General features: G+C 39.4%; 1 protein-coding gene across 1 annotated transcript in view; it reads left to right on the top strand.

Annotated features, from left to right (window-relative positions):
* Positions 1 to 23,963, top strand: part of KIF13A (kinesin family member 13A) — a 107,133-nt gene that overhangs the window by 20,317 nt on the left and 62,853 nt on the right. Inside the window, exon 3 of the mRNA XM_054381844.1 lies at positions 21,935 to 21,947. Within this exon, the coding sequence (XP_054237819.1) occupies positions 21,935 to 21,947 (13 nt within the window). The remainder of the gene's footprint in view (positions 1 to 21,934; positions 21,948 to 23,963) is intronic.

Below are 23,963 nucleotides of genomic sequence, written 5' to 3'. Positions count from 1 at the left end.
GAGCTAATTTCAGTGTGAAGTAGCTCTTTTTGAGGATGAGGTGATGTGTAGCATTTTTTTTAAACTGTGATAGTTATGAAATATTTTAATTAAATAATGTTTTAAAAATATTTTATTTTTGTGAATGCTAAAAGAATAACTTCACAGAAATAATATATTCGGAACAGAAGATTTATTGATATACCAAAGACTAGTACCTAAAAGGTCAAGCCCAGTGCACAGTTACTTACTGACTGGAAGAAACTGCTAAAGAAGAGAAAGAATATAGCTGCTAACTTGAGGAAACAAGATAAGTCTTTCCTTTTGCCTTTGACCATCTTGTGCTTCTTTCTGGATTGCGTGGTGGGTGAGACAAGTCAGCCTCCTTTCTGAAATGTCCTGCTGCTTTGGACAAAGTTGGATGGTGGTTTGCCATCCTCTGGGTTTCTGGGTCTGTGGAAATTAAAAACCTAACAGTTTCAGGAATCACAAATTGGGATTTCGTAGTTTCAAGAGGAAGCAGGTGATAACACATTTTGGTAACGATCAAATACATGGTGGTTAATTAATTTTTTTTCATTTTCTGTGTCTATCACTTTGGGCCAATTTCTTGTAACAATAGCTTTTTCTTTGGTTATTTTTCTACCCTGTGTATTTGGGCTCAGTGGTTTACTGCAAGATAAGAATCAGAAATTTCTTGGAAAATTGAAGCCTTGTGCAGGCAGAAGAAGGTTGACCACACTGAGTCAAGCCAGCATGGGTTTAGGAGGGGCAGGTCCTGCCTGACCAACCTGATCTGCTTTTATGATCATGTTACCTGTCTGGTGAATGCGGGGCAGGCTGTGGATGTAGTCTACCTGGGCTTCAGCAGAGCCTTTGACACCATCTGCCACAAGAAGCTCCTGACAAAGCTGGCAGCTCGTGGTTTGGACAGATTCACTCTGAAATGGGTCAAGAACTGGCTGGAGGGCCAGGCCCAGAGAGTGGTGGTGAATGGTGCCACATCCAGTTGGCAGCCAGTCACTAGTGGTGTCCTCCAGGGGTCAGTGCTGGGCCTGATCCTGTTCAATATCTTTATTGATGATCTGGATGAGGGGATTGAATCCATCATCAGTAAGTTTGCAGATGACACCAAGTTAGGAGCAGGTGTTGAATGTTGGACAGTAGGAAGGCCCTGCAGAGGGACCTTGACAGGCTGGATGGGTGGGCAGAGGCCAATGGGATGAAATTTAACAAGACTAAGCGCAGGGTTCTACACTTTGGCCACAATAACCCCAAGCAGTGCTACAGGCTGGGGACAGAGTGGCTGGAGAGCGGCCAGAGACAGAAAGGGACCTGGAGGTGTTGGTTGATAGTAGCTGAACATGAGCCAGCAGTGTGCCCAGGTGGCCAGAAGAGCCAATGGCATCCTGTCCTGTATCAGGAATAGTGTAGCCAGCAGGACAAGGGAGGTTATTCTTCCCCTGTACTCAGCCCTGGTCAGGCCACACCTTGAGTCCTGTGTCCAGTTCTGGGCCCCTCAATTCAAGAGAGATGTTGAGGTACTGGAACGTGTCCAGAGAAGGGCAACAAAGCTGGTGAGGGGTCTGGAACACAAACCCTATGAGGAGAGGCTGAGGGAGCTGGGGTTGTTTAGCCTGGAGAAGCGGAGGCTCAGGGGAGACCTCATTGCTGTCTACAGCTACCTGAGGGGAGGTTGTAGGCAGGTGGGGGTTGGTCTCTTCTCCCAAGCAACCAGCAGCAGAACAAGAGGACACGGTGTCAAGTTGTGCCAGGGGAGGTATAGGCTGGATGTTAGGAGGAAGTTCTTCACAGAGAGGGTGATTGCCTCTTGGAATGTGCTGCCCAGGGAGGTGGTGGAGTCACCCTCCCTGGAGATGTTCAAGAGAAGACTGGATGAGGCACTTAGTGCCATGGTCTAGTTGATTGGATTGGGCTGGGTGGTAGGTTGGACTGGATGATCTTGGAGGTCTCTTCCAACCTGGTTGATTCTATCATTCTAAGTACTGCTTTGGACAGAAGATGTAGAAGGACAAAAGGCAGAAGAGCATTATGGATTATAAGATATATGAAAAGAATTTCTTACAAAATCTGTAGATGAGAAAGAAGAGTTGCATAGTTCTGGGGAACCATGATAGTCAAGAGCTGGTAAAAATTCACAGGATTTCTACTGCATATAGATATTTAAGAAGATTATGGCAGAATTTAATTTTTAATATCTGCCAGTTCATACTCTCAGAATTCTGCAATTTGCAAGTAGGGGAACATAAAATCCCCAGCGTACGTTTCAGGTGATGAGTTGCTTGAATGTTTGTAGTTTGCATTTTCTCTTTAAAATATAAATGGATGTGTAAAGTCTTAGTGTTCAATTAAATATTGTTTGAGCGATAGAAAAACCATTTCCTGAGCACTTGCTCCAGAGGTGCTCATTCTTTGACTGCCTATTGAAGCATTAGGGATGCCTCTGATGTTAGAGATTTATTTCAATTGGGGCACAGGATACAACATCTTTCCTTGGTGTAGCAGCTTTTAATTTTTTTTAAGCAGTTGCTAGACATGTTGGGGAAAACAAAAAAGAAAAAGTAATTGTAATTCTTTTTGAGATTGTTATTAAAAACAAGTGTAATGTAAATTTTTTTTAATGGTGAAAAGGTTCATGGAGGTGCTTAGTCCTTTCTCTGAGATTAATAAAAACTTTTATATGCAAGGCTATTGTTAATGAGCATGACTTTTATTATTGCCAGATGAATAAGCAGCTCAAAGCAGCTAGCTGAATTTTATATTAGTCTTATACCAGCTGAAGGCAGCAAGAGTTTCCACACAGGGCAAAGATAAATGGCTGCCCTGTTGTAAACATGGAGGAGTGTTAAACAGAGGTCCTGAGTAATGTCTAAGAATCATAGAACAGCTTAGGCTGGAAAAGACCTTAGAGATCATCTAATCCAACCTTCCTGCCATGGGTCTTTTCTAGTATTTATTAAGAAGCAAGCAATATTACATTTCTGTGAAATTCATTATTATGGACATATTTGATGTTAAGAAAAGCACTTTTTTAGTAAATAATAAACTTGCTTCAAGAAGACAGAGAAGTGAAGTATTTGGAAAGAGACAAGGTGCAATGGATCAGATGGTGTGTATGTGCAGTTACAGGAAATCAGAATAATCTGTGTCTTGGATTTGGAGGAAGAAATGGCAACTGAATTGTTGGGAAATGTTTTCTGTTTCTTCAGCTTGTGTCAGAGGTGGAGAATAGAGACAACATCTCACATAGGAGAGGTTTTGCAGGAGGTTATGAATAGAATGATCAGTGTTCAGCATTGGAAGAAAAAAATCCTCTGATACAAATTGAAGCTTAGATGAGGTGATTTAGTTGGAATTGGGTCAGAAAGCACTGGTTTCTATTGGGAAGGCAAAACTACTGTAAATCCCTTATCACAATTTTCTCAGATTATGGAAGTCATTTGCAGTAATGAAGAAGAGATGGCTTTTAAAAGCTCTTCAGGAATTGGTTTGCAAAACCAATCCAAACAAACAACAAAAAAGAAACCCACCCAAAAAAAAGTTCATGAAAGTAATTTGTTTGTTTTGGTTTTCCCTGAATGCAAAAGCATTTGAAATGTGTTCTCTGAAGAAATACATCTGCTTGTGTGTTGGTGTTTTTGAAGTTTATTCCATTTCTCCCCACCTCCCAAGACATGAGAAAGCCCTTTTTAGTCATGCTTTATGCTCTTACTAAGTTTCAGGGGTTTGTGTCTTTGTCCAATTTAGGACTTTACTGTTTTTGTTCAGCATTGTTTTTAGACCTATAGATAATACCATCAATTCAAGTAACTTTTCATGCTTGGTGGTGAGACAGCTGCACAAGAAAAGATTCTTTTCTGCTATCTTTCAAAAGTGAGTAATAAAGTGGAGGTACAAAAGTGCACGGCATAGGAACCGTAGTAACTTGTTACAGAGAACAACCTTCCAGATGTAACTATTTTTCAGTTACAGCATGGAGGAGAAGAAACTAGTAAATAATGATGTAAACCATGGAGTTCTTTACAGGATGTGGGTAAAGGAAACAATTGAGCAAGATTTGGAGAGCAAAGATGGGTTTTTTCATTGTTCCCTGACAGAGTCATTGAGCCTTCCCTTGCTGTAGGGCAGCTTTCAGAAGTTCTAGCACCTCATGCCACCCTATAGATGAAATGAAATGAGCATATGTATTTGGTATGGCTTTGAATTACAGTTGCTCACATAAGGTGTTAATGGCTCAGATGACATCTTGGAAGAGTGTTTCTCACAGTATCACAGTATATTGGAGGTTGCAAGGGACCTCAAGAGATCATTGGGTACAACACCTCAAGTTGAGGTGTTTGAGAATTCTTAGCAATTCTCTGCTAGTACAGTGTTGCTGTTGGCAGTGAGAGAGGCTGCAGGTAGTCTGTGTGAAGGTGTCTACCTTTGTGTGAGAAGGATACTCAAGGCTCTGTCAAATATTGCTGTGTTGTGCCTTCCTTCTGGAGGAGATTTAGTGTGAAGGGATTAAATTCTGACTTTGGTTTTGCGTTCCAGGCTGTGCCAAGTGTTGGCACCAAGGTGAGGTGCGAGAGCAATAATCTCCTATTGAGGGAAGCCTGGGATATATTTCACTGCGGCTTCCTGGGGAGCAACTTGAATCTGACCATGAAAGCACAATGGGAAGTGGCCAATTGCTAAAGGATAGTCTGGATAGAAGACACTTTGTGTGGTTTTTATTTTTTTTTTCCCCTTTGTGTGAAAGATGTGTTTCTAGAAGTGAGTTTTTATTGAGTGATGAGGAGATCTCTAAGACAAACTCTTTTGAGACAGCTCTTCAAATGAGCCCTGTAATTCTTCTGGAAACAAGCATAGAGAGGTTTTAAGTTTGAAAACAAAACCAACAAACAACCAAAAAACCCAACAAACTTTTAAGCTGTTCAGTTAGTTAGAAGCAATTACTTCATGCTTATTTTCTTGTATTCTCTTCCCTGCTATTGCCTTCCCAAATTAAAATGTGTTTCCAAAAATGACTCTTGCAATTATTTTCTTACATGCCACTCTGAAGGCTTAAGTAGGAGCTAGCTACTCATACTGCAGTAACAATAGGTTTACTTCAGACATACTAAACTACTCCCTAGGACTATCATTGGATGAATTTTATTCCTTCTTTGGAAAATTAGTGACTGAGATACCAAGTTTACCAAGACTGCTGTCATTTGTCTATTGTAGTTATTTACCCCAAAATGTGAATTTGATATGTGCCTTCAAAAAATGATGTGAAATTGATATGTGACTTTAAATTCATCCTATTTGGGATCTGAAATTTGATCACATCTGTTTTTGCAGTCTGTGGGTTTATATGGTGTCTGTCTACATTGGAAGACTGCACAATATGGTAGAAGTGCCATCAGAAGCAGAAATAATCTGTTGTTGTACTATTCAGAATTTGGATATTTTCCTGAAGTTGTCTGTTGTTTGTCTCTCTCCCTTTTAAACTGAGAAATTACCGATCACTTCTTCCCCCCCTCGCTCTGGCTTTTAATTAACATAGCAAATAACCTTGAATTGTATCACTTGTTTATAGAGGTCTTAATCAGACCTTTTTTTTCCACAGCTTTGCTCCATTTCCACAGAGCTTCCCTTTTACCATAATTCAGTGTTATGCTTGACCTGAAGTATAAAGCTGTCATGGGAACACGAGGTCTGGAGGACTATTCAAGGACTAGTTTGCTTTTGAAGCAGGATTCCTGGTTAGCTTTCAAGCCAATAGTTGGACGATGCCAATAAGGAAACAATTGCTTTTGCTGATAATGGTTCCTTCACATGCTTGTTTGGGAGTGTTCTTTCAGGAGGAGGATGCATGCTTTGATGGAGATTATGACTGCATGTTTCTATCAGTGTTTTTCTGAGGAAGACGGGAAAAATATAATCTGTGAGGTATTAGTACAGTATATGAAAGAAAAAACTCCTCCTGTGCTTCACATATTTAAATGGTGCTGACTGTGCTTTTTTCATGTTGTTTGTGCTGTGGGTGAGTCATTAACGTGTAGAGTGTGTGTGTGTATATCTATATGTATATATATGTACCTGTAACATGCCCCAGGACACAGACATATGAATCTGTTAACCCATGGCATTTCCATCTCTGTTTTGAAAGATTGCAGCCACCTTGTGAAACTCTTGAAGGTGATTTGTCTATAGATAATGGGACTAAGTATATCTCTGGATGAATTCAGGCTGCATTTCTCATGCTTAAATTCTTGCCTTTCAAGGCCCAATCTTCTGTTTGTCATGTTTCTGTCACTGTCTGGTTTGTATATACATCTAACTTAATCTAGGGTTATGAGTTAGACCTTTGCCTTTCTGCTCAAGATTCATAAAGCATTATGTCTTTAAGTTCTTGGGAGATCTGGCAGCCTAATACTGAAAGATGAGTCAAGCCAGCCATCAGATTATTATTCATGTCATTGGAACCATAAGTGCTATGTTACAGGAGCTTTTTCTGCTTTGTTTTAATACATGATGTATTTTCCCTGTCAGAACAGACCAGATGATTTATACACCCTTTCCAGATATTTTGGGGAAAAACACTCCTTCACCTTGTATTTCTTCAATTTTAATCTAAAATCTGATGCCACTGTGTGGTCCTCTGTCTGTGCACATGGGACAGGTCCAATTGCTTCTTTGCCCTAAACAGATTTATGCTGAATTTCCCACCAAGATCACTGGCGGGTTACAGAGCTCTCCTGTGCACACCCTTATCTTCTGTTCATCACATCTGACTGGACTGTTGCTCTGGAAACTGTTGTAATGTCACAACTGACTTCATTATGATTAAATGATGGGAAAAAAAATAGAACAAAAGAGCGCATTCCTGTTTCAACATGCAACTTGGAAACTGAAACTGTCTCACATACATTCTCTTTATTTCAGAGCATTTTTTGATAACAGGACACAGATCTGTCCTGCTAGTCAGGAATAAAATCTGTAATTTGAAATTGCTGTTATTTCCTTTAACAGAATCTATAATCAACTGATGTAGTTATAAGCATAACTGTTCTAGACTCTATTAAAAGCTGTGCATGGATCTGTGAAAAGAACCAATTAATATTTACACTTGTATCTTTGTCCCTCGCAGAGCCTTAATTAGTTGTCTTAAACTGTGAGAATGTTTTAGTTTCCAATTACATCTGGGATTATTTTCTGGTATCTGTGTGATATTCTCGTTTCTGAAGCAGGTCTGTAACTGAAATAATAGAAGATAGTAAAAATTTGCCAGGTTGCTACACCATTACTTGGTGCTGGCTCAGCACTGTTACTGATCTAAAGGCATTTCCCTGTCTTTTGAGCTTACCTATATTTTTTTTCTCAATTTGTACTTAATTCCTTGTCTGGTAAGTTTAAATTTCTAATGCTGTATGGTAAGTAAATAAAACTTACTAATGACTCAAAAAATTAGAACACAGAGTTATGGTTTCCTAGACCTGCCCCTGTCTTTTTTTGCCCTTAGCTCTATGGAAGCTGCTTGCTGAATCTCAGCCAGTCTTTAGCTTTCTAAACAGCAAACTCTTCTACACATACAGCTTGAATTCAAAAATGTATCATGGTTGGGAGTCAGATCAGGGATTCTTGCTTGGAGGTGAGAGGAAGGAGAACAAGAGGCGATCAAGTAGCTCTGCAGGGGTGCCACCACTGCATAGAACAATGGTGCATGTGCAGTGTTGGTTGGATGTCTGTCTAATTAGCCCTGACTGTCCCACTGGTTCTCAGCTGCAGGTCTGGGTTATTCACTAGTTTCTGCAGCAGCACAGTGTGCTGCTGGTACCGTGCTGATGCTTTGCTGAGAATCTCCCCAGAAGTGTTTCTGAACTGTGGCAGCCTGTCCTTGTTCCAGGCCTTACAATAAAGTGGCTGCTGGCTGAGGGGTGCGTGTTCATCTGCATTGTTACCGGCAGCACTCCTCACCGCTACTGCTTCTCTGCAAAGGTGAAGTCTGGAAAGGTTTAAAAGGGCTTGGCATTTTCATTAAGACTTAAAAGATAATGGCAAAGCTGAGTGACGTGAGTGCAAGGAGAACTGATTTCAGTCATATTGCTCCCAGGAGCAGCTTGATAGATGCCATGACGAAGTAAGATAATGAATTTTAAGTATACTTAAATCCCTCTTGGTTTTCTTGTCTGCTTCATTCATTCGACTTCTTTATCGTCACTGGTTTGTTACAGTAGTAGACGTGTGAGATGGTGTGACAGCAGTGGCAAAGTATAGAATGCAAGTGAGGTGCATGCTGCAAAGATATTTTTTTCTTTGGCTGTATCCATATGGGTTGCTAAAATCTACCTTTGCAGACATAGATAAACTTTAAAGTCATTAATACTTACAAGTACACTGACTTTTTCTTCCCTAGCAGTGTCTTAACACCTTCCTTTTTTGACAAAGCAAAATGAGTAAGCCTGTCCTGAGTAACACATGAATTATCTTTTCCATTATCTCTCAGGAAGTTCTTGTTGTTTCTGAAACCTTGCATATTACTGATCTGCTACCTGAGGAATGTGTCCACTCCCTCTATTGTATAAATACACTCTGTAACCATTACTGTGAATCTGTTGTTCAGTTATTTTTTTTCTCTGAGAAAAACAATGACATGTATTAAAGAAGTATACTTTCTTGTACAAAGCAAGATATCGATGAGCATCTTATCTCTAGGGGTCCTTGCGTAAGATCATGTGTCTTTTTTGCGTTTGTTGCTGAAATCCTGAGTTAATTTCTGAATCAAATTCCGATCACAATACTAAAACAACTGCTCTCTGAAGAAGCTCTGAAGTAGGACTTCATTAGCAAGGAAAGTATTGCCAATCTGTACATTCCTGGGTAAATCAAATACAGGTAACACTCACATGCCAAGTGTACATTTGTTCAGTCACAAATCCATCACAGAAGTGCTGTAAATTATCATCAGTTTCATAAATGAGAACAGATGTGTAAGTAGCTATTCAATTCACAAAATTCAGAGAGACTTATTTTCATTGCATGCTGTTACTGAACATATTTAAGCTGATATTTTTAGCAGATACAGATTGTACTGAGGCACTGTAGTTGTGAGAGGCCAGGTTTTTTTCTGAATTGCTATTTATAGACTGGCCTGGAATGCTCACATGATATTGTTTGTAATCTTGGGTATTTATATTGCCAGCGATGCTATGGCAAAGAGCTTCTCACTATTTCCATTATACAATTCTATTTCCAAGATGTATACCTAGTACCTAACATAAAGCTTGGCTTAGAGATAGAGGATGTACCTCCTCTGTGAGTGGAATAAATGCTGCTTTCCTATTTTTGAAAGTGCTGTGTAATTCTACTGACTTGTATATTTCATTATCATGTTGCTACAACAAATATTAAAACACATGGAAGTTAAAACAGGATCTGAAAAGTATCCATGGAAAAATGGTCAAAGAATAGACAGAAAACTGGAACTTAAGTGTTGCAGCTTTTATGTGAGGTCACTCTAGTACAGTGGAGTTCAATCCAAAATGTCCAAGGCACAAAATGGTTTGGAGCAAGGTTAGTGAGGCTCTGTTGAAAATACAGGCCAGAACGATTCTTGGCAATATGTCAACATTTTGTTTCTATGCTCTTTAGCTTTATTACCTTAGGTTCTCTCCAGTTCTTTAGCATAGTGATTAAGAAAACAAAACACCATCATTTGTGTGGAGTAGAAAAGGAAGAGTAGAAAATAATGAAGCTGGCAGGGAAGAAAGTACCTGTTTGGTGGTTTGTTTTTTTTTTTGGCTGCTTAATAGAATTTTTGTCTCTTTTACCTGTCCTGTAACTTTCCTGTCCTTATTTCTGAAATAATTTGAATTGCTTGTTTCTTAGGATACTGATCTTTGGTGAAGTGAGGTGAGGCTTCCCTCTGTCTGTCTTGTAAAGTATTCAGGACTGAATTTTGCATCTTCTGAGTTTACTGACCCTTCAGTTTTATTCTGAAATACCATTTCACCACCTTAATTTACAGCGCAAGGAGTGAAGAAGCAGCTGTGTATAACAAAGGGTACTTCCTTGCATATAAACCTGGGCTTTACAAGCTAACTAACCTGGTCTTTCTTAAGTTTAGTTTAATTTTTGAGAAGTCTTAACCAGTCAGCTTTTGGAATTTGATCACTTTGTTTTTTAAAAAATTGTTTTATTGCAAAATTAATCTCAGTAACAAACAATAGGGAGGGAGGAGTTGAATATTTTTGTGGAATCTGTCTTGTTTTTATAAGGCTCCAAAGGTAGCTTCTAAAGTTCACCCAATTTTAAAAATAAATATGTGCATTTACTAATAATATTCTTTCTAAATTTTCAGCCACTCAAAAGATATATTTTCCCACTGCCTATAAGTAGACTCTTGCCCATGGTACTCTCTGAGCAGTGTGTTGTTGCAACATTCAACAGTTTTTTAGAGGATAACAGCAAATGTAATACTTGAAGAAAGGTTTTATTTATAATTAGGCCCAGGCTTTTACATTTGCATTTGTGAGGATTTCTCCTGACTACAGACATGCAGAGCAGCATCTTGGTGCTGCATTCCCATTTGTTCAGCATTGCACCACTGTGACAGTGCTGACTATTTTATGGTTGCTCTTTGCACGTCTCTTCTGTGAACAAAGAGAAAGGTGGTCCACTGAAGTAGCATGCTTAGGGGACAGAAAGGTGATGACTATGCCTGTGCAGAGCATGAGTCCACAGAGCTGTTACTGTGAGGTCTTTGTGTGGTGATTTCAGGTGAGGGGATGCTGGTGCCCATTATACTTTCAGCTGTGAGGACTTCTGCTCACTCGTGCTCATGTTGTTGCAACTAGATCCTGTGAGGTAAAAGATAGAAATAACAAGCACTGTCCACTTATGCCATCTACCACTGGATACCTGGGGAATTGACCACTGATTGCTGTTTTCTTCTTAAAAGAAGAATGAATCTCTTCCACTTGCCCAAGGTTGAGAAATTTATTCATTATACTTCACAGATTGACAGGTAGCATCAGGTTGGAAAGGTTATTTTGTCCAACCCACTGCAGTCTGTAGGGACACCTCCAACTAGATCAGGCTTGAAATAAAGAATGAAATAATTTTGTAAGGGGGTTTGAGTGTGGGATCCCAATGACAAAAATTAGGAGGTGATGTGGCTTTTTGGTGTGCAAAGGAGGCCAATAAAAGTCACATGCTCAATAGGAGTAAGCCACTTGTCCAACTAAAATCTTCTCTCCCACCCCTGTACATCTTGTGTGGAGCCCTGAGGAAGTCTCTGCTTGGTCTGCTATTTCTTCTTTTGTAAATGAACTGGAGAAGGTGAATGCTGGTATGAGGGAACATACTAGCAGCACTATGCTTTTGCTGCGGTTAACTGTGGCAGCCACCGAAAGCTGAGGGAAGACTGTCAGGCAGGTTGTGGCTGGCTGATAAAAGGGTACATGAAACTTGCTGTGAAACGCAAACCTCTTCTGACCTTGTGTACCCAGATGTGGTTTCTGCACACCTTGACGTTGGGAGAATCATCTTGAAATTACGCTTGTTCTAGGGTAACATCAGCTTAGTGCTCAGCAAATTGATGAAGAACAGCAAGGGACTGTTAATGGCCTGCTTGGGGGAGCATGTTGGGAAAGAGATGGGAATGATGGAGGAAGCTTTGTGTCTGCACGTAGCTGATCTTGACTGCTGGCTTTTATTCTGGCCTTCCTGTCTCAAAAAGGTGTGCTGAACTAGGAAGAAGTAGAAAATGGCAGTAAGGGTGGTGACCTTACAGACCACTTCTACATGAGGAACCAAGAACAAAGTGAGAGGTCTTTGGTCTAGAAGGTAACATCTGACATGGGGAAAGAGCTATGGTTAGAGACCTGTACGTCCATGAACAGCAGGAATAATGATTTACTGGTTGTGATCGTACAGGAACTGTGGGACTTTACCTTAAATTATCAGGAGGTGGGTTCAGAACAATACAAAGATATACCCATAATTAAACTGTGGGCTTTGTCACAAGATGGTGTTGCTTTTAAAAGTCTGTGTGATTTAAAAAATGGTAAAATAGTATAAGGGAAAATATAGGTAAAATAATATAAGGAAAAAAAAAAATCATCAAAGATTATGAAACTCCAACATACCAGTTAGTTCTCTTAGGTTTCTAGTTGCCCCTGACTAGTGAGCACGCCTGTGTTCTGCAGCTGCACTAGACTGCTGCTGAGTTTTCTACTGTGTTAGTTGGGTGGCTTGTTTGAAGGGTTTTATGAGTGTCAGAGGCAGGATCTGCGCAGCCTGTGATATGCCAGTGGCCTAGCAGTCAGTACAACTTAACCTCTTTCTCCCCAGGTTCATGTTCCCAATTGCACATTGATGTTTGGTGTGGACATTCCCTCCATGGGTACAGCTGGTTTCTGGTTCTGTAAACCAAGTCAGTGAAGACATTTTTAAAATAAAGAATGGCAAAGCAAACTAATGCTCCCCTCAATACTCTGACTTCCTTAACTCACATTTATCTGGCAGAGGCACATCTGAATGTGAGAGATTGTGGCATGGAGCTGAGTGAGACCTAGAAGCTGGAGAAGAGCAGAAACTTCTAAAACTGCCTTTGTCTTTTCAACAGTGACAATGAAGTGTTTTTTTGGACAACGATTGCCCATGTCTGTTCAGTCTGAAGCTTACTCATTCTGCCTCAGATCTGAAACAGAGTGTACACAGTTGAAACCCTGTTTTTCCTCTTCCCTCGTCCAGTGCAGAGATAAGACTATTGCACCGGCAGCCTAATGTTTACAGAACTTTGCTTTCAGGGTTTTCTTTTCTCTGTTTCTGTGATGTTCTTGGAAAAAATTTGCTAGCTATAAGGTAGTTCTTCAGCTTTCAAAAATGCAACAATTTCTATTGTTCTTCCCTCTTCCTTTCATTCTGATCTCTAATTCCACAGAAGATCTGAGCCTGCAGAGCACTATTGGACTATAGCAAAGACTAGAAAGATTTCTGCTTTAGTTTTGGTTAAACCACAGCAGCTTTCTATGCAAAAAAATTTTTGTTTCTGTGAAAAAACGTATTTTCCAAACTGCTTAAATGCAGATTTTGCTTCATAAGCAATGCAGTGTGGACAACAGTGTGGAACTATGCCATTCCAAAAGACACTTGGTAGAACCTTTTTTGGAATATTCTCTGTGTTTTAGATTCACTGTGTGCAAGAAATACAAGTTCAAATTGGTTTGAAGTTAACCATAACTAAAGGACTGCAGAACCTGCATAAAAGTATACTTAAACCTAGGGTGGAAGAGTAACACATGAGAGTGTTTGCAGCAAGCTGAGTTGGAGTGAAGTTTTAAATTACAGGGCGATGCTGATATGAGAACAAATAAAGGAGACTGAATTTCTTCAGTATGAAAAATTGGGAAAGTTTTCTAGACATCAAGAGAAGGAAGAGCCTTTCATGAGGCAGAATACTTTGAATTGTTCTGGTTCCATCTCAGAGGACTTCATGGCCTTGTTGCCTGTGACAGATGTAGACTATATGACCTGGAGACCATTGCTCTATGTTTTACTGCTTTTTTTCAACCAATTAGTGTATATTGGCAGATGTGATCTCACTTTGTTATCTGTAAGAATAGACATAACTAATTTTCTTTTCAGGAACATGAAAATGCCTTTCGGTTCTTAGGTATTTATTTGGTCTCATTAGTGACTTGTGCACCATAATATTGTGATCTCTTTCTAGAGTTCCTTAAATGCTGTTGGTGTTTATGAAGTATAAGATAATTTCTGTTTCTCTCATGCTATCTTGTAATGCTTACTAAAACTGCATTATTCTTGTTCTTCTGATCTGGTGGTACCATTACTCTTCAAAATTAATGCTTGTGCCCAAAGAAGGGCAATGAAGCTGATGAAGGGTCTAAAACACAAGTCTTATGAGGAGCGGCTGAGGGAACTGGGATTGTTTAGCCTGGACAAAAGCAGGCTGCGGGAAGAACACCTCGCTCTCTACAACTACCTGGAAGCAGGTTGTAGCAAGGTGGGCGTTGGTCCCAGGTAACAAGGAACATGATGAGAGGAAATGGTTTCTAGTTGCTCCAGGGATTTAGACTGGATATTAGGAAAATGTTGTTCACTGAAAGAGTGGTTAAGCACTGGAACAAGCTGCCTGGGGAAGAGGAGCAATCATTGCCCCTGGAAGTGTTCTAAAAACCGTGAAGATAATGGTGCTGAGTGTCCTGAAGGGACAAACCCCAAAACATGCCCTCACCTAGACAATGGGCTAAGCACCTGTGCATGTGCAAACCTGGACATTTCCTGGGGTCCACATGGTCCAGGTAAACGTGTAGCACATGTAGCTAACCTTGTAACACACTCGTGAATTGCGAGCCAGATGACTCTGGCTATCTGCCTAAAACTAAAGAAAATAGAGATTAAATTGAACCCCCTTTATCTACTAGAGGAAATGGAAAACTGCTACTTTGATGTTGAAGTAGTACTATCCAAAGTCATTCATTGAAGATCAATAGGTCAAACCTGGATGCCAGTCCTTGCCTGATAATGTCACTTGTTGGGCTTACTGACTGTCTTCTTGGAAACAAGGAAATTTCACCAGGTGTGAAACTGCACTAAAAGTTGCTGGGCTGCCATGAATCTTATATTTCCTGCTGAAAATGTCTTTCTGTGAAGCTGATACATATGGATTAGTGTGGGGAGCACATCATATAAGGATTTTTAGATTATTTTTTTTTTACTTTAATTGCTACAGGTCTAGGATGATAGTAATGGTTACAAATTCCTGAATCGCCAACCTTGCAGATCATCTCTTATATTAATGTTCATGTTAGTCTATGCCACAGTATCTCACAAACCAAAAAATAAAAAAGGGCATTTTGCACTGAATGGTTGCAGTAGACAGGGATGTCTGGAGATCATTTGGACTAGATGATCTGCAGAGTTTCCTTCCAACCCCTACTGTTGTGTGATCTGGTCTAACTCCCCACTCAAGCAGGGCCACTTAGAGCCAGTTGCCCTAGATCATGTCCAGGTGGCTTCTGAATGTCTCCAAGGAGGGAGACTCCACAACTTCCCTGGTCACCACTGTGCCAGTGTTTGGTCACCCTCACTGTGAAAAAGTTTTCTGATGTTCATAAGGATTCTCCTATGTTTCAGTTTGTGCTCATTGCTTTCTGTTGCTGGGGACCACTGGAAAGAGCCTGACTCTGTCCTCTTTGCACCCTTGATGAGATATCACCCTTGAGCCTTTTCCAGGCTGAACAGCATCAATTCTCAGCCTCTCCTGGTTCTATTATTCTCCATCATATAAACCCAGACTTCTTCAAGAATGTGAATGCAACCATTTAGGATTCAACTAGGTCTAGAAAAAACAATTTGCTGAATACTGAGCTCAATTATCATTTGAGTCTTTTAATCTGTGATCTGTTACTGTCATCTGTTCCAATCACAAGGTGATCCTTGGGTATTTTAGTCCTGCAAAGGTGTTAGGCTCTTACTGCTGCTGCAGGTCTAAATATTTCCTGTTTTGTTGCACATAAGCAGTGCGTACTTCATTTTTCAGTCCAGGAAAATGTAGGGATCTTGTTTATTTTTCCCATGTTGCTAGTTGTAGTGGTTGCATGAACTGTTTGTCATTCATCTTACTTGTGTCTTAGCATATGGCACATGGCGAGGAGGTGGTTGTCACAACCAGCAAGTGCATATTTATTGGACTCGATAATCTTTGGAGGTCCCTTCCAACCCCTAACATCCTGTGATGCTGTGATTACATAGATGACATAATGCCTGCTAGAGACATCTTGCCTACAAGCTTTGCCATAAGAAAAGGAAATGCTCGTGGCTTAAAGTAATGTAATATTTATATAAATCGTCTCAAATTCATGGCTCTCATGGTAAGGAGGAGCCTGTTGTATAGTATGTGTTCTATGAAAAGGTATTCAGCCCTCAACTCCCTGGTGTCTACCAGAAAGGCAATCTAAACTTCTGTCTGAAGCCCTCAGGTGGAAAATCCATCTGATAGGTTCCTTTTTATGTTCATGCCACTAAAAACACACACTAGGATGAAATGCAGATAGCAAGCTATGACTTTTGCTGAGTCTCAGGCAGCTTTCTCATATGACAGTTATGTGTAAAGAATGCAGAGCTGTGTGAAAGGCGGAAGTGCCAAGCCCAATTAGTCTCTCTTGAAACCTCATTAGTAATGTAGAGTAGATGAAATTTGAATGATTATTTTCCCTGTTGTGATAAAGGAATGTATAAGGGAGACTTGGGGATTCATGTCTGTTGTTCAGCCAGAAGACATCTTCGGAAACTGTCACCTATATCATTGTCCTAATTTAACAAGGAAGAATACACTTACCTCTAGACAAGGAGGAGTGTTTATTTCCTGTTCATTTTTTTTTGTCCTTCCTTTTCTCTGTTTACTGATCAATGTAAGGTATTGCAGCCAAGATTCAACTCAGTTAACACCTATGGTTTAGTTCTTTACAGTGCATAGTGTTTCCACTGCCTAGAGATTCTAGTCTTTACAAGTAAGCTGCTAATAGTCATTTGTGTCCTTGTAGCAAATTGTAATATTGGAGTTTTGAACAGGAAAACTAGCATTTTATAAATAAAATTCAATTTAATGTTGCTTATTAAATTTCCTTTGAGTACTGTCGAAGGTAATTTATCTTGCAATAAATAATGTATGTAGTGGTAAAATAGCAGGGTGTTTTTCAAATAGCTTTGAGCACTGCCTGAGCAATGGGTATATCTTCACTGTGGCCTAGTGTGTAGATGGTTCTTACAGGCAGCATTTCTGAAAAAACTTCTAAGGAGTGGTAACTTTTAAAGGGAACATTTTCCACTGACATTAGAGACTTAAGAGGTAGTTAATAGCTGGGAGTAACTAACCCAAGGGACTGGTTGGTTTGGTGTGAGTCTCTATAGAGTTTATGCACAGAATTGAAATCCCAGTTAATGCTCACGGTGGCTGTCCCCTTGAGTGCTGGTAATAAATGCAACAGAATAATGGATGCCTAGTAAATGCCACAGTAATTTTATTAATAATTCTAGAATGCGTTTCCACATACTTTCTCTAACTATAGGATATTTGCCCTGACAACAGTTTTGTTGTATACAGGCTAAGAATAATTTATTTAAGACTAAATTAAGAGTTAATAGCTCTTGTGTTCAGAGACAGGATTCTTTTCCCCTTACCTCTTTTCCTCATCTTGATCAATTTGTAAAAAAAAGTGATTATTTAATAAAAATCTTGTTTACATTCTTTTATAGTCAGTTTTCTTGAAAAGGAGGGGAAAAGAATCAGTTTTAGAAGGTTCACAACTACTTGGTAGCATAACTTCATTAGTAAGAATGATTAGGTAGATTTGCACTGCTTTGGCTGTCTTGTTTATGATGCTAACCGGATGTTAGTAAGAACAAGCTTAATATACTTGTATGGTGGTTATGCTGCACCTCATAGGTGTAGCAGGATTTCATTACAATAACTAGAATATTGGGTAAGGTTTGAATGAGTGATGAGATACTTGGGGAAAACAAATTTATTAATGTGGTAGTTCTGGATGGGATCTCAGTTGGCAGGGTTGAGCTAGAGCTATTTGATTGCTGAGCAGAATTACAATTTTAGTTTTTGCCTTTTTAATAAAACTAAGATAATTAACTGAAATAGGATTTATTTATTTTATTTAAAACTTCCCATATGTGAAAGGGTAGAAAGAATTTTGTGTTGGGGTTTTTTGTGATCTTTCTAGCAAAATAGATTAATCTTTCTGTGGTGACTGTTCTAAGTCAATCATAGCTTGCAAAGTGGTGTGCTATTGCATGTAGGACAGGTTTCAGTCCTTTCTTGGACTGTCAGAGTTTGTTTTTATATGAACACCAAGGCTTCTGTTTACAGATTAGAACCAGTTGAACTTCACATCAACAGGTAGCTGGCACTGCAATAATAATGCCTTGGGCAGTAAAAACAGTGAGAACCTGGGAGTGAAGGCAGGTTGGGGACTAGTGGTGTTCCAGGGCATTTGTCACTTTATCATCTTGTAAATGTCAGAACATAATGCCTTTTGATTATTTTAATGAGCTTGTATTGGTTTTGATAGTTCATCAGTGCTGTAGTCAATTAACTTAAGTTCTTGGAGTGAAACTTTTGTTATGGTGAAATATCCAGGCATTTTCTAGGCTTTTTTTGAGCTATGGAAATCACTCTACTACTGTAATGTTGAGTTTGTTTAACTTCCACTGCAGTATTTGTCATTTTGACCTTAGTGTCTGACACTTCTTTGCCTGTGAGCAGCACAGCTCCTTGATGCAGGGTTTCCATAAAGTGTGGGAAACCAGTGTATTTTCTGGTGGTGTTTCTGGTTACGATCAACTGCTGTCTTATGCAGACACTTGATCAAACTGCTTTACTTGTTGAAATATTTTTCTTTTGCAGTTCTTCAGAGCATTATTTTGTCTATAGAACAGACTTTTGCTAGGTAGGAGGATTAAACAGATACAGGGCATGTTCTGCCCACCTTATGCAAGAATAAGAAGAACTAAATATCTATGACTGTGCACTCGTACGGTATGCAAAGTAACTCTTCCAGGAATCAGGGTGTTGAATTGTGATATCAGCTTCATTAGTCAGCTCTGCAGGAGGTGCCAAGCAGAAAGGTGGGATGCAGTTCCTTTAAGGGCATAGCTCCTGACAGATCCTTTGATCCTTTGGGGGAAACGGTCAAATAAATTACCTTTTTCTGCGTACTTTGTAGATAAAAATGATGTGCTGCTGCCAATAGTTTGCAGTACATGATCATCAAAAACTGTTACTGTGGCAGATGTGATGTTTTTCTTAGTTAGGTGCTTTTGTTAAGTAGTGCAGTGTCTATTAATAATGTATAGATGTGCTTTTTGAGATGCTTGGTATTAAGCCTGCAAGTACCAGCCTGCAGTGATAAACCATGAGACAACGAAGGTTCTAGAGGTGTGTGATCTTACTGTGAAAGATAGGAGAAATATTATCCCTTTGTCGCTACATTATTTACGTTGTTTGCAGTTGGGAGTGCTGTCTGCTCTCTCTGCTACAACCACCCTGGAAGCCTGATACAGGTGGGCAAAGAATGCAGCTGCTTCAATCCAGTAAAGGCAGTTTATGATGGTCCTACCACTTGTTTGCTCCCTTGCACTCTGCCTCTAAGTGAAGCAGACATGCTGCTGGTAATATCCTCAGCCTGACTGGAAAAAAAAAATTTCAAAACTCTCAGAAAATACCATGCTATTTGTTTTGAACAGCTGGGCTTTAGATTCCATAGATGCTGGAGCAGTGAAATCAAAAAAATATTATTTTAATCTATCAGGATGATCCTTTTCAATTTGCTCATCTTTCTGCTTGAAAGGAAGGAAAATTTTTTCAATTAATCTCAAGTTCTCTCCCTTTTCTAGCATATTGGGAGTTCCTTGTACTAATACTTTTGACCAGTGATCCTAAAGAACACACCAATAACTATGTAGCCTCTACATGTAAACCCTTAATCATAAATTTTGGAAGACAATGAGTACCATTAATTTACTGTGGTTGCAAGTGTGGCGAAAGCAAGAAGGTATTTCAGACTCAGTGTCTTAGATAATGATTTCTGGTGTAGTCAGCGTAGAAGAACAAGCAGCAGAGCCCTGTGGTTTGTTCATCATCTGCTATAGATACTGTTTGTGGTCACTTAACATATCTGGTTATGATTGCTTCGTTTTCATTAACTGACTGTGAGAAAGGAAAAGAATCCACCCAATACTTTCCAAAAGTGAAATAATTATAGTACAGTTGTGACCTACTTGGCCTCTTAGAGCTGAATTGGAGATGAAATGAGATGTGTGGATGTAGTTTGGTCTTAACAGCCAAAGAGTTTGGAGCAGCAGGAGGGAAGATGAGGTAGAAAGCTGCAGCAGCTTGGGCTCTGAAATCAGGATCACTGATGAACATCCTGCTGCCAACTGGGGAACTTGGGTGTCCACCAGTGGTTAACAAAGTTGCTATTAAGCTTTACTTGCAATGGGAAAATTAAGAGGCAACTTCATAAAGGTTTACATTTCTTAAGTAAATATCTTAAGAAATGTGTCAAACCGTTTGTTTACTTCAGTGACATTCTGTAGCTTTCTCAGTTGGGTCTTACAAGAAGGATTTTTAAAAACCTCTAACCAGTTGATAAACTTTCTGCTGATTTTTACTTACATTAAACTGTTTAGGATTCCTGCTGAACCTGTAGAACAGTCTAGCAGGAATTCCCTAAGAAAGTTTATGTCTTCTGGAATTAATTTTCGAGATATGAGTGTATTTAGAAGCTTTTATAAAAAAAAGAAAAATCTTTGATGACTTCCTTGGAAGTTTAGAACTGGGACCTTGCCTAGACAAGCTGATACTGCTGGACTTTCATCACATTTGAAAACTGATCAAAGTGAAAAATACATTTGGTTATACCTTGAATATTTTTCACTTAGAGTGCACTCTACACAAGTTTTGAGCTACCTGGACACGAGTTAGCTACAAATTGTGGCTGTGTAGCCACCATTAATGAAGGGGTAAAACTGGAACGAGTAGTTTGGCTCAGAGGCAAATACATTTACATCATACCAGTGCTGTGTACCAGCCATGTAACTTCTGGTTTAGGCAGACATGTCATCTAAGGTACGCGCTGAGAGTGGGCAGAAAAGATTGCGTAAGATATATTGGGGGATTTGCATCTCTTCAGCTCTTCAGCTCTTCTTGCTGAGCAGTTATATTGTGGGTTGCTACAAAAACTGCTCAAAGTGTTGGGATTTTCCCTTCTGACTTGGTGGAGTTTGTGTGTAGTCTGGTGGATGAAAGCATGGTTTAGTCTGATGTGTTTCTGCACTGAGACTGTGGCCTCTCTGTATCTTTGAATTTTGTGTACTGTGTCTGTTGCTGGATAGGTAGAGACCTTTCATCCACGTTCTTATCTTAGTAAGATTTATATGTTCTCTGCTGTTTTATCTGTAGACCTTTCTGCTTTTGTTTTTACTCTTCATCCCCATTTGTGTGCTTTGTTTTCCTTATAGTGAAGAACAAGTAGAAGTTTAAATGTATCACTTCAGTCTTGTTTCAATACATAATTTAAACATCTGCCTGATGTTGTAATGCTCATGAATGTCCTAAGTCAGTCTAATTCTGCACCATAATTTCAACTCTTTCCTTGGATTGGGCTGCAATGGGCTAGTGAGCATAAAAGGCTGCACAGTAAGATGGAGTAGCAATCTCACTTGAAACTAATCGCACCAAAAAACCTCAAACATACTTAATTTACTATGTGGCCACATGGTTGCCAGCAAAAACATACAAACATGTAAGGACAAGCTAAAGTAATCTGACCTGGTGTCTTTAGTTTAGGGGGTTGCCATCTCTGTTTTATTTCTGACAATTCGTTGGTGTGTGTTTTTGTGTTGGCTTCCTATATATTCAGTGTAGGCTTTCTGTGTCTAGGGAAATCACAGGTTTGTTTTTCTTCCCACTTCTCTACAAGTAACATATGTTTGACTCTTACCTTGGTCTTCCATATGTAGCACTGCTGAAGTCAGTGGGGCTTCACTCAGGTACCTTGGTCTGCCAGTATGCAGGCTGGTTTGTTTCCATAAAAATGGGCAGTCTTTTGACTTTTCATGACAAAACAAATGCTTGTCTTCCTTCTGGAACTCACTGCTTTTGGATTTTTCTACCTATAAGAAAGCTGTCATTTCCCTTTTTTTTTTTTTTTTTGGTGAGGCTATATTAGTAATTAAGTAATCACTGGTCATAAATGTATCTTCTGGTTATTGTTAAATACATTGTGGATTACAAAAAAGCTCAGATTGCAGTAATGATATATAACTGACTTGGTTTTTTTTTTTGCTTTGCTCCCTTCCCTTTATGTGAATGCTGTGTCCGTCCTTCTCATGACTGCTGATGTTTTTATTGCCAATCACCTAGAAAACCACCTAAGGTAAGTATTTCGTCTTTTTCATTTCACCTGCTTGCAAATGTTGAGCATGTTGCCGTAGTACATAATAAATACAGCTTTGATAAAGGAAAATACATTAAAGATCTATTCCTCATACTTTTAAGTTAAAGAGTTCATAGTTCCAGAAGAACTAATTTTAATCCAACTGACTTGCAGACAAGACACATGACTTGTTAAACCTGTGTCCAGGACAAGCCATGATTTTAATGCGTTAAAAAAAAACATTTGAAAGATTAAGTATGTTTGTACAACACTGCACATAACTCTGCTAAAAAGTTAAAATTCTGTTCTCAAAAGGAAGACAAAATACATCTAGTAAGAAACAAACCATTCTTGTTTGTAATTAAGGATATTCAGGAACTAATGATTTGTGTAAAAGCAGCCAAAGCATGTTCAAATTCACCTTGAAAATATTCTCTGTGTTGTTACTAATGCAGAGGGAGAGAGAATGAGTGTTATGCACCTATTGAGATAGAGGAAGACTCTTACTGGGATGACAAATAGAGTATTGGTGGAGGGCTCGTAGCAGCAATAAGGTAAAAGGACTGTATGAATTATGTCAGCACATGCAAAACTGTGTTGATATTTTGCTTCAGTAATTTGATTTTATCCTGTGTCTGTTGGATGCTACTTTTTACAGAAAGCTGTAGTTAGCTCTGGGTGAGGTTTTATTTTGTGGTGTTCTTTGTTTTGTAGACCTTCAAGAAAGAGTGTATATAAGTCTGATGTGACCACTGCAGGAGTAGCAGAGTGCTCTGTAGGCCTGCAGGGAATAGAAATTGGGGTGGATATTGATCTATGTATCTGTCCTATCACAGTACATTAGAGGATGGAAGGGACCTCGAGAGATCATTGAGTCCAACCCCCCTGCCAAAGCAGGATCCCCTAGGGCAGTCTGCACAGGAATGCATCCAGAGAAGGAGATTTCACAGCTTCCCTGGGCAGCCTGTTCCAGTGCTCCATTACCCTCACTGTAAAGAAGTTTTTCCTCATGTTGAGGTGACATCATCTATATTCAAGCTGGTAACTGTTGTTCCTTGTCTTACTATTGTGGACCACCAAAAAGAGCTTGGCCCTCTCCACTTGACACCCACCCCTCAGATATTTATAGATGTTCATGAGATCCCCTTTCAGTCTTCTCAAGACTAAATAGCCCCAGGTCTCAGTCTCTCTTCACAGGGGAGATGCTCAAGTCCCCTAATCATCCTTGTGGCTCTCTGTTGGTTTCTCTCCAGCAGATCCCTGTCTCTCTTGAACTGGGGCGCCTAAAACTTGACACAGTATTCCAGGTGTGGTCTCACCAGGGCAGAGTAGAGCAGGAGAATAACCTCCCTAGACCTGCTGGACACACTTTTATTGATGCACCCCAGGATACTATTGGCTCTCTTGGCCGCAAGGGCACTATATACTTTATCAATCAGACAGCAGGTTTAAATCTCTTTTGGTTTAAATTTTTTAAGTATCAGAAGAGAGCATCTCCGTAAGTGATGTGTATTTTTCCTAATAGGCAGGGAAGAATGGAACAGACTTTATTTTAACATTGACTGATATAATCTTAATTGGGGAAAAGAAAAACGTTAAAAATCATCAACAAACAAACAAAAAAGCAACACAAAAGCAAACAACAAAACAACAAGCAAGAACCAACCAACCAAAACAAAAAAAAAACCAAACCAACAACAACAAAACAACAAAATTCAAACCAAACAACAAAAATATGTAATTGAAGGTCACAGCAGGTGAAAATTAATCACACTGATAGTACAGTTTAAAATGGTGCAGTGTGCTGATTTATACCCAAATACATCCACACACCCTTACCCCAGATACTGAATTTCTTAAAATGATAGACCTAGTTTTTAGGTTCTCAATTTTGTGAAAAGCATTTAATAAAGCACTTCTGTCAGTCCCAATTATTGTATCTAATACAAAAGTGTTTGATCATTGTTAAAAAAATATTAAAGGGAACAACTTTTCTGTTGTAATTTCATGAAATGT

This window comes from Indicator indicator, chromosome 6 (assembly GCF_027791375.1).
Source record: "Indicator indicator isolate 239-I01 chromosome 6, UM_Iind_1.1, whole genome shotgun sequence".
Taxonomy (NCBI): domain Eukaryota; kingdom Metazoa; phylum Chordata; class Aves; order Piciformes; family Indicatoridae; genus Indicator; species Indicator indicator.
Note: the sequence above shows the minus strand (reverse complement) of the source record. Positions and strands in the feature narration are given on the sequence as shown.